The 19534-nt window shown below is 42.0% G+C and overlaps 1 protein-coding gene across 1 annotated transcript; it reads left to right on the forward strand.

Moving 5' to 3' along the window:
- The first annotated feature begins 540 nt into the window (after positions 1-540).
- On the forward strand, positions 541-17247 carry l(3)05822 (SH3 domain-containing lethal (3) 05822). The gene is made up of 10 exons (XM_080285938.1): positions 541-562; positions 1958-2021; positions 4446-4647; positions 11466-11735; positions 12550-12720; positions 14183-14500; positions 14930-15007; positions 15512-15610; positions 16141-16326; positions 17108-17247. The coding sequence occupies exons 1-10, from the start codon at positions 541-543 to the stop codon at positions 17234-17236; spliced, it is 1539 nt and encodes a 512-aa protein (XP_080142064.1). The 3' UTR covers positions 17237-17247.
- The last annotated feature ends 2287 nt before the right edge of the window (positions 17248-19534 follow it).

Genomic DNA, 19534 nt, shown 5'->3' on the forward strand with positions numbered 1-19534 from the left:
ATTGAGCCAAGTTAATGTAAAAACAGTATAGGATGTCACCTTAACAGGACCCACACACTTAAGGGCCTAGTAAAAGGGAATAGAATATACGGAACTTCCTTTAAAATCGAAAATAAGAACAATTTTAGGCCAAGTTAAGGTGACAAGAGTATAGCACAAAATTCTAATATTAATATAGTGTTATAACTGACATTTGTGATGCTGAGTGGCAGTTTAAGGCCAAGTTAAAATGGAAAGAGTATAGCACCATATGCCAGTATTAATTTACTGTTTCAAATCATCATTGAAGACAGAGAGATGACAATTTTAGGCCAAGTTAAGGTGAAAAATGTATAAGGAACCTCCTTAACTAACGAGAACACTGGAAATTTTAGGACATGTTAAGTGAAAAGATTATAGTATCACACTAGTGCCAATCTATTACAAATCAACAGCTGAGAGATGGAACTTTGGGGCCAAGTTAAAATGATGATAGGAAACCTTAAGTAACGCGAAAAGCTGACCTTGACAACACTGCCTGGGAGGAAGTGGGCTGCAGCCATGGAAGACCTACTGACTGGAGGTAATTTATTCATTTTCTGAGCAAAATTAGGCATTATGGGATAGCAGGTGGAGGGGAGAGGGAGCACAGATCAGCTGGCATATCAGGGCATAGAGGAAATTCACCACAGCCACCTGGATTTTGATTTATTAGTGGAAATAGCCCGTCAATCACCACTGATAGTGAGTTTGTTTACATTCTGAAAATGCCTTTGAGTAGACCATTATCTCTTCCCCCTCGCCCAAATATCAACCTCAGGATAAAATTACGCAAAGGTATGTAAGGTGCCATATGGAAATTTGACTTGGTGCCATAGGTATTATGGTTTTAGTTCACGTTAAAAAGAATTAGAGCATAAAATAACCTAACACCTTTGCATATTCTGAAAGTACCTTTAAATATGCCAGTATTTCGCCTCCCACAGTCAGGTATCATTATGAAGATTAAATAACCTATAGGCTGGTAAGTTGTTATTTGGAAATTTGACATAGTACACAAGATAATATACTTTTGGCTTAAACAAAAATCCATTCAACCTTTTTAAGTCTTGAATATTCTATCATCTCAAAATCCTTACTCAGATACTACCATGCATCTGAAATTGCCAGACCTACAATAAAATAAAATTACCTGATATCTATACAGATTTGACAGTACTTGCCTGTTATAGTTTGAGAGAGAGAGAGAGAGAGAGAGAGAGACTGGATCTGTGAGTTTTGATGTAATGAATGTAATGAGAGTCTAAGAACACACTTGCCAATATACAGTACAGTTGTAATTTATGGAACATCTATGAATGTGAGATGTGATCAGCTTGTATGCAACAGTACAGTGGTTTACAGTAAACCATTATATATTTTTTGTTTCCTCTTGCCTTTTCAGGATTATTGTTTTTGTAACCCTTTGCTCATCTGGACCAAACCCTGTGGACCGCAGAAAACTGGCCTTATCAGCCAGTTGCTCCCAGAGGCCATTGGTTGAGGTTTTATTGAAGGACTGTTGTGATAGTGTGTTGCATGGGGAGAGTGTATGTGGTGTGGTGTGGGGGAGTGGATTTAGTGTGGTTATAGTGGATTATTTGTGAGTGGTGACGGCATTGCATTCTAGCTTAGCAGGGAGGGTGACCGTATCGCATTCTGGCTAAGCAGTAAGACAACATTGCATTGTAGCTAAGCAGTGAGATTGACAGCGTTGCATTGTAGCTAAACCATGAGTGACACCATCGCAATATGGGTAAGGAGTGAGAGTGAATAGGTTAAGTACAGCATCCTATCTACTATCTATAGCCCAACGCCCAAATCCTGCAAAGGGGGGCTGCAGACAAAACACCTCCAAGTCGCTCTGTCACCCACCATTTGACTGCCCTCCCCCCAGCTCACTCACTCCTCCCTTGTACATAATAAAGTTGTGTTTCAGATCTGCGGCCGGTGAGACGAGCTCCTCCTCCCCCATCTTCACGTCCCCTGGGCCCTAATCCACGGTAGGACTCGCACACATTGTAATTTCCCCATCCTTGTAGTTCCTTTGCAGTCTCCTTTTATGGCCATATTCTTAAAACATTCAGCCTGGGATGTTCCTTTCACTTAATTCCATCTCCTGACAGTGTTATGCTGCTTTGAACACTGAATTGGAGAGGTTACATACAGACAAATGAGGAGGAGAAGGATTATTGTTGTATGGATGTGCTGAAAGGCATTAGAAGCACCTTGAGATGGTTTGGCTGTGTGGGGAGAATGGGAGAGACTGACTAGGAGAGTGTATGAAGTGAGGTGGGAGGGGAGAAGACTGATGGTGAGCTAGAGGGATTAGCTGGAGGGGTATATGAGTGTAAGGGTGGTGTGGGTTAAAGTGCGGCACCTGATGGCAGAGGACAAAATGATGAGGAGGCAAATCATATGTGGGCACCTCTTGGTTTGGGGGATAGGGAGTGAGTCTGGGGGCAGCTCCTCAGGTTGGTTATATCAGTACCACCACATGAAGGCACCCCTCTCAAGCACCTCTCAGAATATGGCCATAGACTTTCATCCTTCTGATTCTTTCTTCTTTGCACAGTTTCACCATTTTCAATTTCTTTCTTAGACTTTAGTAGGAGCTTTCACTGTTGTAGAAGTCAGTTACAAAATCACACAAATACCAGTGAGGAATATAACTGATGAAGCTTTATATTTGTGTTACATTATTATAGCACTTGACCTCTTCAACCAAAGAATGTCATTTTGGTTTTATTTTTGATGCTGCAAGATTTTATTTACCTTGGGAGAGCTTAACTGAATCAGCTCTTCCAATGATAGCAGTACTGTAGTAGTAGTAGTAGTAGTAACATAGTAGTTATTGTAGTTGTAGCCCTTGGTACATCTGATATGCAAATCCAGTGGAATGAAGGCTGAAATTGCCCTTCTCCTACAGTCCACCATCCACTTTTTAGGGGACAGGGAGGGAACAAAGGGATGTTTGTATAACCTGACTGTTAAGTTGCGTGGTTATATCAGTCACCACATGACAGCATCCCATTCAACACTCAGATATAGCAGGTCAGGACACTCATCTATCTATCTATTGCCCGACGCCCTAATCCCGCAAAGGGTGGCTGCAGACAAAACGCCTCCAAGTCGCTCTGTCACCCGCCATTTGACTACCCTCTCCCCAACTCGCTCCCCCCTCCCACATATACCTCTCAGCTCCATCCCTCCACTCATACACAGAATAAAATCATCAGGAGAGATCAAAAATAAACCCAAAATTACGTTACAGGGTTGAAAAGGTAAATATTCTAGCCAGCAAACTTCACTCTGCATGAAAACACTGCTTCCTTTGCCAGTCACCAGATATTTATTTATTGATCTTGCTGTAGCCAGACATGTGAAGTGGTAGAGATATTCTATGATTTATGCTGTATAATTTCTGCATTTGTCTTTGCATGCCGGTCTGCACCACACCAGCATATATTTGTGGTAAGTCTGTGTGGTTTTTAGTTGGCTGTTTATTTATTTATTTCTTTATAATAGGGCTTTCACTTCCTTTGCTAATGTGGGAGATATAGAAGCCAGTATAAACAGATATCTTTTAGTCTACAAATAGATATCTTTTAGTCTCTATTGATCACGTTATGTGAAGTCAGATATTAATTTACAAGCACACAGTAATGAGATATGTATATTATTATTACTATTATTATTATTATTATTTTTTTCATAATGTAGACCACAATCTGTATTTCTTCTGTATGTTGTTGTTCATTTGACACATTAGTTTGTATTAAGGTTGAGTATTACTGGATTTACTTTAAGTCCTTGTGTGGCGTTGTGTCTTTATCCAAGAAAAGAAGCAGTTGCATTTATCAGGTTTCTTCAGCCTTGAGGGTCAGCACACACACCTGGCTAACCTGTACGCTGACCTGGTTTGAGATAAAGTGTACAGTAATGTTGGTTCTCATTCACCTTCTTGTGTTGGATATTGCTAGTCAGTCTCATTTTCCATTCACTCCACTATATACACTCCCTAGTCATCTTCACTACATACAGTCTCCTTGTCAGTCTCTCCCATCCTCATCACTATATACACTCCCTAGTCATCTCCACCACATACAGTCTTCTTGTCAGTCTCTCCTCCATCCTCTCCATTGCAAACACTCTCCTAGTTATCTCCACTACATACTCTTCTAGTCAGTCTCTCTATTTTCTCCACTATATACACTCTCCTAGTCAGTCGCTCCTCCATCCTCTCCACTATATAAACTCTCCTAGTCAGTCTCTCCTCCATGCTTCACTATATACACACTCCTAGTCAGTTTTTCCTCCATCCTTTCCACTATACTCTCTCCTAACCATCTCTATATACACTTTCCTAGTCCTCTCCTGTACATACACTCTCCTAGTCAGTCTCTCATTCCCCACACTTAATACAGGAACGAAGACCTGCTGGTAATAGAAGGTGACGATGACCCGTTCAGTACTGGTATAAAACATGGCACACAGAATGGCCTGTCCCGTCCCAGTGCAAATCGTACCGGCCACCTCTCCCGTTCTGCATCCCTCCCACTCACCAACGGAATGGCAAAGAAGGTCCCGCCTCCCCGTCCACCCCCGCCCAAGAATCGACACTCTCAGGTATGTGTGGGTGTGGGTGGAGGGATATATTGCTGATTGGATGGGGTGTATTGCTCCCATCATGCCACTCAGGGGTGAGGGAGGCCGGTTACCCTTGCCTTAAATGTCAGCACTGAGTAGCTGTAGCCTAGCCCTGAGCCCCTACATGCCGGTTTATATGGGGAAAATAGGATTGATGATGATGATTGTGGTGATGATTGTGATGATGATGATGAGGAGGAGGAGGAGGAGGATGGTGATGATGATGATTGCAATGATGGTAATGATGATGATTGTAATGATGGTGATAACGATGATGATGATGATGATTGTAATGATGGTGATAACAATGATGATGATTGTAATGATGGTGATAACGATGATGATGATTGTAATGGTGGTGATAACAATGATGATGATTGTAATGATGGTGATAACGATGATGATGATTGTAATGATGGTGATAACGATGATGATGATTGTAATGATGGTGATGAATGTCCGGCTTTTTCCTCATTTAATCTGATGGCACATATTTTACTCCTCCACCTTCCAGACAGTCTTGATAAACACGGCAAAGACATCGTGCAGTAAAGGGAATCACAAATACTTCAATTAACTCCATTAACCCTTAAAATCTCTCCTAACCTATTTATCCAACCCCTCCAGTCCTAACACAATCTCCTAACCTCTTTATCCAACCCCTCCAAACACACTTTCCTAACCCCTTTATCTAACCCTTCAGTCCAAACACACTCTCCTAACCTCTTTATCTAGCTCCTCCAGTCCAAACACACTCTCCTAACCTCTTTATCCAACCCCTCCAGTCCAAACACACTCTCCTGACCTCTTTATCCAACCCATCCAGTCCAAACACACTCTCCTGACCTCTTTATCCAACCCATCCAGTCCTAACACTCTCTCCTAACCTCTTTATCCAACTCCCACACTTAGCAACATTGTCTGGAGATGGAAATAAGGGACCAGAATGGAGGGGTTGAGTGGTGTACGGGTAGTGGAGTGGATGCCTTCATGTGGTAGCACTGATAACACCAGGTTGATTCACTGCCTGGTTATGCAAACACCTCTCAACTACCTCTTTATCCACCAATGTCCACCAAAGAGGGAATGGTGGACTGGAAGAGAGGGCATCATCAGCCTGTAGTCCACTGGGTTTACATCTGAATGAACCTGGGGCCACAACAACAACAGTAACAACAACAACAACAACAACCAACGTCCTGAGCAATAGATATAATGGAGATTTATGTTTGTACGTCCGTATGTACAGGAAATGCAGAAGACAAGTTTATATGAATGGAGCATAGAAATAGTATAGTATAACACCATACAGTATAGGTAGAGTGTACAGTAAGTATAAGTATATGTTAAACTTATTTACCTTGCAGCCATATGTATAATTATCTCCCATCCCATACAACTACAGCATTGTGTGACAGGCCTAAAAATTGGTCTTTGATCCTTATTCTTCTTGGGTATGGAAGCTCCCTAGCACCTCCTCCATGGTAATTTATTTTTGGATACAGCTGGCTAATATCAATGTGTGTTAAGCTGAGTATGGTGATATTGGTGTGATTTAAATAACATAGTGATATTGGAGTGATTTATATGACTTGGTGCTGTTGGAGTGATTTATATGACACAGAAGAGGACAGTACAACACCCATTACACATGTGGTATTTCATTTCCCCAACAATTCCGGCAGCTGATGGGAGGTAATTAGCTGGTTCTGGCACTTGGTTTAGCTTCCAGGCCACAGAAAGCATCAGCTGTACCATCATAGGCAGATCCAGGGGTGTTGCCCATGCTGCCTGGACGACAGCCCTGCTTTATTGCCCTGAGGATTTATATACAGTACTTTACATTGACTGACTAAGAGGGTGTATGTAGGTGAAGTGGAGGGAGGGGCAGGCTGAAGATGAGGTGGAGGGATGAAGTTGAGAGGTATATGAGGGAGGGGGGAGTGAGTTGGAGGGAGGGCAGTCAAATGGTGGGTGACAGGGCGACTTGGAGCCATTTTGTCTGCAGCCACTCTTTGGGGGATTAGGGTGTCGGGCTATAGATAGATAGATAGATAGACTTTATATACACAGGCTGCTCCTTTACTGGCCTACATGCAGTACTTTACACACACAGGATGTATCTTTACTAGCTGGCGTGTATATTTCTCCCTACACATGTCATGCAAACCTTCCTTTGAGTTAAGAAATGTTACTTAGTTTCATGAGAAACGAGGACGACAGACCCTCTTTATTTTTGAAAGTCTGTCTATCTGTTGCCAGACACCTTAATCCCATAGGGGGTGGCCATTAACAAATCTCCTCCATGTTGCCCTGTCCCCTGCCATTTCACTGCTGTTGAAAGTGATATGGGCAATTCCTCAGAGTAGTCCTGAGTCCGCCCCTCACCATGGCCAACCTCAGTATGGTGATTCTTTAGCAGGAAACATGGCATCATTTGTGTGTGTGTGTGTGTGTGTGTGTGTGTGTGTGTGTGTGTGTGTGTGTGTGTGTGTGTGTGTGAACTCTGTAGAATATAAGTAACAGGTTGTGTTATTTGACTGATGACTAATATCTGGTGTGATGGTGACTTGGGCTGCATTCTAAGTGGCCTCAGAGATTCCCTAGCACCCTTTCCTTAGTGATTTATTCTGCATATTACACCTCAGTATCCTCTTGTATGTTACTGATACAGCTGTGTAGATATTAAAATGACAGCACTGTAAATGGTGCATTTGTGGCGGTACCGATATGACCAGGCGGTGAAGCTGCCCCCCCCCCTTTTTTTTTTCTTCTTTTAATGTGTCCATCTCTGGGCAAAGGGTTCAGGGCCTATCCCCAAGGCCTAGCAGTCCTCCTACATCTCCACATGTCACCATTTTGGCGTTAACACGCGTCCATAATGAATACATGCTAGGGATGTCTCATACAGGACTGGTGTATTGGTATTATACAAATGTCCCTCAGTTCCCTCTCTATCCCCTGAAAGAAGGATGGTGGATGGTGGATGAGGGTCAACTTTGGCCTAGTCCCCCAGGTTTACACTTAGTCAAGCCTGGAGTTACAATAAGACTACTCCCATTAAACAGCCTACAGGGAAGTGCTAAGGTGTATTATGCCATAAATACTGCCGGGTAAAAGGTGCAATGGAGGCTATTATGCTACTTGTAATACAGCCCAAAGTCTGGTAATTCATGGTAAGGGAGTGATTTAATATTTACGTCAGAATCTGTAACAACACAACACTTTACTTGTTCCCTGCAGCATCAGGATCCAGGAAAGCCTCTCCCTCTTTTTCACAAGTTGCCTAGATTCTCGGGTAGAAAGGTCAGTGTGTTCTGTTTCTGCAAGGGTATCGCATCCGTTATTGTTATCATTATTATTATTATTATTATTATTATTTTTCATCTGCAATACAACTAATCCTCGTTATAAGCTACCCCAAGCTACCCTGCCCTTCCCTGCTTCTGTACAAACATAAAATTTATCTTGTAAACAACTCTCTCTGCCCTCAACCAAACCCCCACACCAACATACGTTGCCTAATCCACAGACAGACCTATTTGACATTTTCCATTTAATAAATTACAGAAATGAGGTTGCTAAGAGAACACAGCAACACCTCATGCTGAAAATAACCTTAACCTTTAATCAGCATTGAAGTCAAATTACCATTTCCCGTCTCCACACACTGCAAATTTTTATCCACGTCAGGTTTCCTATATATTTCCTACCGTCTGTGACCTCCAGTCTTTTATATACAGTGTGTCCAGGCATCTTGAAATGAATGGATCGTGAATTTGGCTCTCTGTTATTTTGTGCTTTATTTTTTCTGGAGTGGACAATTTTTCCTGGCTTCTGGCCATTGGTTCCTTTGTTCATGCATTAAAAAAAAAGAGGAGAAGGGGGGCATTGATGATAAACACACACCTTAAACTCAGACCCCACAACCTTTGACCTCTGATTAATATCCATCAAAACTGAATCACAAGTTGGGCCTTTGTTTACCCAATTTATTTACCCCAACACAGCTACATATATACAGTACAGTAAGCCTCAAGAGTCGTGTTGCCTCTCTTGTTATTCTCACCACAGACTTTGAAAATTGTAGTGAATTAGCAGCAGCCAATACTGGGGACTTAATTTAGCTAAAGACCAGTGGATTCACCTTGCTGATTTTCAAATCCACGGAAAAGAAAACAGGAGAGGCGACAGGACATCTGATATCGACTGTACATACCTCCTTGCATACCCAGACACAGACTTGATCAAAATGGATGCAACTACAATGCCGTTAAAAGCATACCAATAAAGTCTGGTACATGTAACAGAGTAATTGCCTCTTCTAGTTTCAGTGCTGCCTACAAAGATGATTTCCAGTTGTCCTTTGCAGTATGATTTGTTGGGGGAAAAGTTAAATTTTTTCCTAACACCTCCGTAGCTTATAACAAGGACTGTCTGCAGCTTGACATTATTATCGTCATTATTTATTTATTTTTGTGGAAGGTTAGGTATGCTTAGCTGATGAGTCTGCTTTTGCCTGTCATCTGTATAGCTCTTGGTTTAGCTTGAGTCCGTGAAATGTTCTGGTGGGATTAACCTGCTCTGTGATTGTCCATTGAATAACGCTGACAACTTTATTTATGCTCGTTTGGTAGAACGCATCTCCGAATTCATGGGTTATGCTAAGCTTCCTAAGTGCCATGATGCCTCTGTTTTATCCGTGTCATCCCTTGATAATTATACTAAGATTAAGGTAGACATTTTGAACAGCATCATCAAGCAGAGACAGCTACATCTCATCACAGTCCCAGCAGATGCAGGATTTATTTTTAATATTAGCGATTTTTCGGATACAGTTATATAGCAAGTCCTTTTTATTTATATACAGTACTTAGCAGTAATCGTACAGCTTTTTATTTTTTTAAGTGTTTGCTGGTCCATCGCTTGCATGCTTCAGGTTATGCATTGTTGTGTTGTCGGTTATTTTTTGCCACATAATCCATTTCATCTCCATCAGTGTTGTAGAAGGTATTGCTATCGATATACTAGTCATTGATGTCCAGGTGCTGGTATGAAAAAAGTGTTGCATTTTTTTTGGCTAGTGGATGATAGATGTTAGAGTGTTAATGCCAGTCTTGTTGTGATAGTGGTAGGCATGAGTCTGCTATACTCTTTTTACTCTAACTTGGCCCAGATTCTCATCCTTGTTCAGCTTATTTCACATTGCTCAGTGGCACAGATAATACTTTAGCTGTACATCCTTTCCACAGCACTTCTTCCTGACTAGCATAATATTCTAGAGACAGTCTATTGTTACAACTCAGCATTCAAGATGGAGGAATGATTTAGGCCAAGTTGGAGTGAAAAGCATATAGATAAACAAAGTGTATTATTTTTGGTACCTAACTTAAATATTGTACTGTCATTAACTTAAAAGTACATTTAGTAATATATACTGTTAAGATATATGTTTAATTAGTACAGTATTACAGTGTTAAATTAGAATGATGTAAATATATATGACGTGACTAACAAGAGTCTGTACTTAGTGTTTACATTGAGGAGGGAGAGAGAGAGAGAGAGAGACTAAACTTTTTTCTTTACGCCTTTATAACCTCTAAGATTATCCCACATTAAAGTAAATTAATAAGAGTGTAAAGTTCCCTGTAACTGATAAATTTATGATGTATCAGTTCTGTTATTTACACACACACACACACACACACACACACACACACACAGAATTTTTCCCCGTGCAAGAAGTGTCCACATATTTTGGTCATTTCAAGAATACTGTCTTGTTTGTTTACTTTCTGTCGTGTACGGGAACTAAATAACGAATCTGTAGCATAAATAAAAATAAAGTGTGGTTTTATGTACGATATTTATTTTATGTACGATACTTTTATTTTATGTACGATATTTGTTGTGCCTTTGTTTTATTTTGTAACACACACACACACACACACACACACACACACATAAAGACAGAGACAAAAAGACAGACACACACTTGCATATATAGACACACACACACACACACACACACACACACACACACACATAAAGACAGAGACAAAAAGACAGACACACACTTGCATATATAGACACACACACACACACACACACACACACACACACACACACACACACACACACTGTACATCATTAAGGTGGTAAACAATGATATTTATTTTTACATATAAAGAATGAAATATATAGTGTCTAATGCTAAAATATTGTGGTAAATTCATAAGTGCATTTGTCTTATCTGCTTATCTGTCAGTCTGTCTATCAATCTATGTATTTATCTATCTCTATAGGACCAGTAATTTCAAAAGGTGCAGCCATATACAACTCTTCTCTACGTCACCCTGTCCCCCCTGCCATCATCCTGCCCTCCCTTCAACTCACACCATTCCCAGTCATATACCTGTCCACCACATTCCTCTTATCTTCAGTTGCCTCACCTACCCAACGCACATACTCTCCTAGTCAGTCTCTCATTCCCCATTTTCCACCCATAGTACTCTTAGTCAGGATCATTTTCCATTTTCCCCACATGGCACTCTCCTTGTCAGTCTCTCATTCGGCACCCTTAGTCTCTCATTCTCCATTTCACCCCCCATAGCACTCGTTGTTAGTCTTTTTCTCCAGTTTTTACATGGCACTCCTAGTCAGTCTCTAATTTTCCTCACACAGCCTTGATATATAAAATTACACTAGAGTCAGTCTTCATTCACTGTGGTTTGACTGTGGCCACATAAGCCTGGCATACGAATGAACACACTGCAGCAGAATGTGTGGTGTTACAGAAAAAGCAGCAACAACAACAACAGCAGGATGGATGGGGTTACTCGCGTGGGGTGTCAAACCAGGCCATGCAGCAGAGGTCAGGGGTCACGGGGTCAAGTACAGCGGGGTCAAGGGTCACCGAGGCGTCCCTTATTGACCTGTCGTCCCCGCCGGCATCGCCTGCCACGAGGTCGGGCAGCGACGGTCTCAGTGTAAACAGTCTGGGCAGCGAATCATCCGGGAATCACAGTTGTGGCGTTGATGATTTTGATCCCTTTGCACCATTCCAGGTACTATGACGTGTATTCTAATTATTGTACAGTAAACCTCACCATAACGGACCAGATGGGAGTAAACCTGATCCGATAAAGCCAGTAATCTGTTACATCCACATAATGGACATTGTTCGATATAGCCAGTGAAAGTCTGGTGGCTTCTTAATGTCCGTTAAATCCAATATCCAGTCTGTCAAGGTATGTTAAGTGGAGGTTTTACTGTATATCGTGTAGTCAAGCTGTAGTGCATTGGTTCACCCTGACAAAAGATCCTTAACTCCTTTGATCCACGTGCTCCATTGCAGAGTTATTACAGCATGTTTGACTAATAGCGTTTTTTCCTCAGGCAGATCTTTCTGAAGGGAAAGTGTTTCATATACTGCCACAAGTCTCTTCTCCATAGTGTACTGAACGAAACAGCCGGCATACACATTTATTACAAGTTGAATGGTGACTATTTTCCAGTCTTAAACGCAGTGTGTCAAGGCATCTTGAAGTGAACAGATCTCAAATTTGGCTCGCTGTTATTTATTCATTTATTTTTTTCTTGGAGTGCTGCTAAGGGTAGAGCAACTGGTCACTCTTGCTTGAAATGTTTGCACTGGGTAGCCTTAACCCTGGGCCTCTGTGTGTTAGCTTGTCTATTACTGGATTGGATGATGGATGGATAGGTATGTACAGTATGTGTCTAAGTATGTGTTTGTATCAATGTAAATGTACATATGTATGTAGGCTATCTATGTGTGTGTATATATATATATATATATATATATATATCTATGTATATGTATGTATAAATGTATATTTATGTATGTATACTTGCTTTCAGGACCTAGGAGCTCCCCCTATGAAGGTTGGATCATCAGCCTTTTTCTGCACTGCTCAGCCTACAACTGCCACCACCCCATCATCTCAGGATTCCCAAGACCCGTTTGACTTGCTTGCCAGACGCGCTACAGCAAACACACAACAAACACCACAGCCAGCCAGTACAGCACAGGTACAGTTTGACAACTGGGTGTGGAAAGTGAGATGTGTGAACGTCAGGGGTACAGTTGCAAGAGGCTGACCAAAAAAGACTTGGGACGAGGTCATAGAGTGTGACATTAGGGATAAGGGACTGAATAGGGAGGCTGCCAAAGATCAAGCAGCGTGGAGAGCTGTCACTAGGTTACCAAGGCTGATGCATGCCAGTATGTTGAGATCTTTTATAAATGATATGAAATTTAAAAATTAGGCCAGATTTTCGTCCTGGTGAAAATCAGGCAGTTTGAAGAAATTTGGATGGAGGACGGTATGACGGGTTTGGCTCCCCTGTTGTTTTTTGGTGAAGTGATAGTTGTTGGGTTGACTCTTAACTGAAAGGTAGCATGAAGCAAAGAAGTGTGGATGTTTATGCCTGTAAGATGGTGTCAGGATTCCAAGGGTGAGTGAGTGTGTAGTCCATGCAGCAGGGCAGACTTTGGCTAGTGTCTCCTCCATCAAGTTTTTTCCTGCTCTCTGGACCGTACCTCACCCATTCCTTAGGAATGAAGGAAGGAAGGAATAAAGAACTGCCACCAAACCTTAATATGAATAAAGGCCAGAATGGAAATAATTATCAAGAAGTGAGGTAGGACAAAAAAGAAGAGGACGGTAAGGATGTTTGGGAGATAATAAGGCCCCTTTAAGTCGCCAGTTACGACAAGCAGGGATACTGGGGAAGTATTCTTTCCCGCCTTCCCCAGGGGTACCATAGGTAGGACAGTAGGTCTGGATGATGATGATTCACTTGACAGGAAACTAAATTTTATATGCAAATGTAGACATCAGTCTCTCCATACAGCTCCACATTCTCCTCTCACATATGTAACTCATTTCCACTCCTCTCACCCTTGATGTGTCCTTCCAGTAGTGTTGTTTAGCATCTTTGTTCTAACCTGACATAAATCCCAAGCCTCTATCAGTGAAGTTGATGACCAGTTGTAGTCAGACTGAATGGCTGATTTGACTAGTAACAAAGGAGACTCCTTCCTGCCACTTAACTAAAACTCATTCAGTTCCAATTAACCATGACAAAGCATTCACATTATGGAAGCAGCCCATTTCTGTTTGATAAAAACTAACCCACAAGTCAATATTGCATTCACCATTATGTGCCGCTACAGCCATTACCACACCCAGCCACAGCACCACACATCACAACCATTATACACTCTCCTAGTCAGGCGCTCATTCTCCATTCTCATCACATGGCCAGACCATCTCAGGATACTATAACACTTCCCAGCACAATGACATCAACACCACACTGCTTTGTTGCTTCATGTCCGTTTCTCTTAAGTCTTCCAGCAGAAAAGTACATTGCAAATAATAATAAAAATAATAATAATAATACTAGTGATAATAATAATAATAATAATAATAATAATTAACATTAATAATAATAATAATAATAATAATCCCTGGTTCTCCATGTACAGCCCTCACCACACCCCACAGCAGCACCCTACATCACCATGAACAGCAGCAGCAGCAACAGCAGCAAGGAGAAGAGCAGTGTACGAGCAACCATCATCCGACCCAAGGCCCCCGTCACCAGCAGCCAGATTGGGGTGGCTGGGGATAGCACCATTACAGGTCAAATGGCAGATCTTGTTAGTATAGACTGGAGTGCTGCATCCAGGGCTAACACAGCACAGCAACGACAGCAGCAACAATCGGGTGCTTCGTGGGACACCATCATAGACCAGACGATCCCAGAGGAACCACCACCACTACCACCACGGCCCGACTCAGAGGTTCGTAATTACTGTACTCCCTGTTTACCTATCAATCTATCTGTCTATAGCCGGACACCTTAATTCTGTAAGGGGTGGCCACAAACAAATCGCCTCCATGTCGCCCTGTCCCCTGCCATTTCATGCCGTCCCTCCAACTTGCATCCCCCTCTCTCTCTCTCATACACCTTTGTACTCCATCCCTCCACCTCATCCTTGGTCTCCCCTTCCCTCTTCCCCCCTACACCTCAATCACATACACACATATATAGTTTACTTGTATGTTTTCCTTCATCCTGCCTTAACCCGCCTCTCAGGTGGGATTTCATTTTGTGATGATGATAGATTAAATCTGCAGTGATGACGATGATGATGATGATGATGATAATAATGATAATGATAATGATGACTTCAGTACAAAAAAATAAATATAACCTGTATTTTAAACAGGATGAGGAGACCGACCGACCGTATGGCATTGCCGAATTTGACTTTGCCAGCGCACAGGCAGAGGATCTCGGCTTTAAGGTGAGTTTCCTATGTAACCATTTTACCAGTTAGAGCCAGGATTCCGGGGGCTTGAATGATATAGTGAATGGAAGCGTGGCCCATTGGATTGGACAAATTTGGGCTGTCTGGACATTGCTACTCCTCACCCTGCACTAGAATGGGAAAGGAAGTCTGGATGATGATGATGATGTTTGAAAAAGGTAGCTGTCAGGATCTTCCCTTATCTCTAACACTTTCACTCTGATGATGCCATTTTAATTTTTGTCAGTGTATCGTATTGTTTTAGGCTCCACCATCCTTGCGTGCATCAGTGTTGGTCACCTAATGCAGCTTTCCACACTGCTCATTCTCTGGCAGCCTCCCCATTCACTCCCTTATCCCTGCAGTCACACTTTATGACCTTCCATGTCCAAAGCTCTTATCCAGCTTGGGAGAGAGTGTTTGAAATGAAACAGTAAAAACAGTGCTTCATTAACGCCTGTGTCTGGCCGCACTAACTCTTGTATTGTTGGTGTTTGTCAGGTTGGTGATGTGATCCAGCTCCTGTACCGGGTCAATGATGACTGGCTGTTTGGACGCTGTGGCCCCAGGGAGGGTATATTTCCTCAGAGCTTCATTAAGGTGAGTACCAGCATTTTGGCTTATGGCTCAGAGCTGGACCGTTTAGAGCTGGACTATTTAGAGCTGGACCATTTAGAGCTGGACTGTTTAGAGCTGGACCGTTTAGAGCTGGACCGTTTAGAGCTGGACCGTTTAGAGCTGGACCGTTTAGAGCTGGACCATTTAGAGCTGGACTGTTTAGAGTTGGACCATTTAGAGCTGGAGCGTTTAGAGCTGGAGCGTTCAGAGTTGGAGTGTTTAGAGCTGGACCATTTAGAGTTGGACATTTTAGAACAGGAGCTCCCCTCAGGTGGAAATGCATCCCAGTCATAAAACAAGGTGTGCTGTATTCCCCCCAGGTATTTGGTGTGGCCAGGTGTATTTCATGGGTAGCCAGTGTCCCCATGGCCACCCGCTATGACGAAGCTACTGCAGTTATGTAAGGTTAAATGACGATGATGATGATGATACCAAGAATAGTATGATGATAGGTAACAGTGTAAATGACAGCACAAATAAAACCAACTGAACTCCTTCCCCCACATACACAGATTGTTGTACCCCTGGCTGGTGAGAAGCTGCCGGGTGTATCATCCAGCATGTCCATCCCAGCCAGTCTGGCTAACACCACACCAGCACCACAGCCCACCACCACCACCACCAGGTCACCAGCTTCACTTGTGGTGACGGCACTTTACACATTCCAGGCAGAGACTCCAGAGGACCTTACGATACATGTATGTCCTGAAGGAGTGGTTTGTAGTTTTAGTTTTATGTATAAAAAAAGAAAAAAATCCCTTGCATTTCTTAAGACAAACCTAAAGAAATGGTTGCTTTCCTGTGGTCAGTGGATCTGCTGGACCAGACCGACTGGGTTAAGGAACAGCATATTGTTTCATTTGTAAAGGCTCCAACATGCTTACATGCATTGTCCTTAGTCACCTAATGGTGGCTCTCCGCGCTGCATGATCTCTGGCAACCTCCCTATTCAGTCCTGTATCCCTGAGGTCACACCGTATGACCTCATCCCAGCTCTTTTTCAGTCTGCCTCATGCAACCCTACCATTACTCCCAGGCTTTTGTGTATGCAACAGGTCAGCTCTAGAACTATCTTCCTCTGCTGGTATTTCCTTTGGCTTATGACTGCCAGTCCTTTAAATCTGATGTGTCCAGACATCTCAAAATGGCTCTTATTTATTTACATGTTTTTTCTTCAGGGAAACAATTATTGTGGCCTGCTATCTTTTGATCCCTTCTTCCTTGCATAAAAAAACAAAAAGATATGGTATATATATACAGTATATTTGTCACAAGAGCATACCTGTGCTTTATTTCCCAGCCTTTACAAATACTCATAATTCAGTAAAATAAAGGGACTGAATAGGAAGGCTGCCAGAGATCAAGCAGCACGGAGAGCCACCATTAAGTGACTAAAGTCGATGCCTGCAAGCACGTTGGAGCCTTTATAAATGATACAATACAAATGTGACCCCTAATTAATGTCACTTTTTTATGCAGGAGGGTAATTCAGTGCGTGTGATAGGGCGGATAAACGAGCAGTGGCTGATGGGCGAACGTGAGGGACGCACCGGCCAGTTCCCGGCCAGCTTCATCGACCGCATACCACCCAACCTGCCACAAGTATGACACACAAGAACTTAGCCAATGTCAGGAATCAGCAGTGGAAATGGCTGAATGGTGAGTTAACGATGTGACAGGAACATTTGGAACGAGCACAGGAATTTGGCAGAACGAGTTGTTGAACAGTGACATGCATGACACACAAGGACTTAGTTGATGTCAGGAATTAGCCATGGAAATTGCTGAATGATGAGTTAATGATGTGACAGGAACATTTGGAACGAGCTCCAGTATTTAGTTGTGGAAAAATCGTGGAATGGTGACTGAACTGATGATGTCATTAAAACAATTGGAACAAGCCCCGGTATTTGGCAGAACTGGTTGTTAAATAGTGACCTTCTTGGTGATGTGACAGTGGAGAGACTCTACCCTTTTTACACTAACTTGGCCTAGTATTTCTCTCTCTCCATCGTGAATGCTGAGTCATACCAGTTGACAGACACTAGAATATGGTGCTAGTCACAAAGCAGTGCAGTGGAAGGGGTTTAGAGCCGTAGCATTGTCTTTTTCTGCCATTGAGCTGTGTGAAATAAGCCGGAAAAATGCAAGAGTCTGAGCCAGGCTGAGGGTGAATAAATTACAGCTGCTTGTGAGAATAGCTGGAACTTAGCTGCCACTAGGGGCAGTAATTTTGTCAGGTAAAGAAGCTCCCTAACGCCTCTTCTTAAGCAGTTTATTTTGTTTATTACACCTTACTGTCCTCTTATGTGTGTACATAAATCCTTCCATTATTGCCATACTCTGTAAATGTACAAAAGGATATTAACCAGCCATATCGAAAAATAAATCATTAAGGAAGAGATGTTAGGGAGCTTCCTTACCCAGTGAGAATACAGAACCAGTTAGTTGTGGAGTTGAACACTGAGGTTATTGACAATATGGGGAGAACATTTTGAACAAGCACTAGTTTAGCAGAGGAAGCCATTGGACAGTGATGTGATGTTGTATGGAGAACAGAAGTGAACAGAAAAGATTGAGAAGTGGGAGGAAAATAACGTGGCTGTGTAGCGGTGAGATAGTTGTGTTAAGGCTTGTGTCCATCCCATGTGGAGATAGATAGATAGATAGGTAGATATAGATATAGATAGACAGGTTTAGATTTCCTCATGTGATATAGCTGGCTACGTTGGGAGGAAATATGAAGCCTAGAGATGAGAGACTTTGGGAAAAAAATAATAATAATAATAGTACATCCATTGCCATTCCTTTTGAAATTAGGTAGAGAGATATACTTAAGCAAATGTGATATGACTGGATACACTGGGGAAAAATATGAAAGACTTTTAGGTATATGGCTGTAGATAGTTGCATTAATAGACAAAGCATCCGTTCAATCTGACTACACTTAGCCATTGACAGGGGTTAGGGATGTTTGTCAGGTTACAGTTAACGCACCATAGAACAAAACTAAACAATTAACCAGTATTATTGAAGAAAAAAACAAAATATAGTAACTATAAAATACTAACACTACATAGATAGGACCTGCATGAGAATTACTGATCTTATCCGAGGCTTAGAATTTACTGATCTGATAATACCCTAGACGCATGACTAAAAGAAATATAATTAGCATAATCCATATTTAAGCTTGACGAGTACAGTCCTTTAGAAGTCTCTGATCCGGTCATCAAATTAGCAGCATGGTGGAAATAATTGTTTGTATAGCTTCATTATAGTGCCATGGTGATATATAACAGTCCTGGGTATACACTAGTCTAATGAATGAAAGTATACCTGATTTTAGTGTAAGGTTACGAAAGGAAGAGTTGAAAGTACTGTTGGTCTGATTTCAGTGTGACAATAGGAAAGGGGAAAAGTGTGAAGTGCAAGTATAACGCTCCACAGAATCAAATGGGTGTGAGGGTGTGTGTGAGGTTACGAAAGGAAGGGTTGAAATTAGGTGATTTTTGTGTGGCATTACGAAAGGGAAAAACGAGAAGTGCATTACGTAGAATGATCAACAGAGTCAATGAAAATGGGTTCTGTACTGCAGAAATAAACTGGGAGTATTGTATGTTTGGCAAAGAATGATGGGAAGTGAGCTGGGAGTCTGGGAAGTATTATTAGTATGACAAGACCAAAAATCAAGCCAGAGTTAAAATCAAGCTAAAGTTGATGTATTATTGGTGTGGATGAAATGGGAAAATCAGTATAAGTAAATTACTGGTTAGAAAAGGTATATTGAAAAAGTGGAGTAGTGGGAAGTCAGCTGAGAGTCATTGTGAGCAAATTGGAAAGGCAAGAAAGGTGAGATGGAGGGATGGAGTAGAGAGGATTATGAGAGAGAGGGATGTGAGTTAG

The sequence above is a fragment of the Coenobita brevimanus genome, chromosome 109 (assembly GCF_032717465.1).
Source record: "Coenobita brevimanus isolate Jiangsu-jjx chromosome 109, ASM3271746v2, whole genome shotgun sequence".
In the NCBI taxonomy this organism is placed as follows: domain Eukaryota; kingdom Metazoa; phylum Arthropoda; class Malacostraca; order Decapoda; family Coenobitidae; genus Coenobita; species Coenobita brevimanus.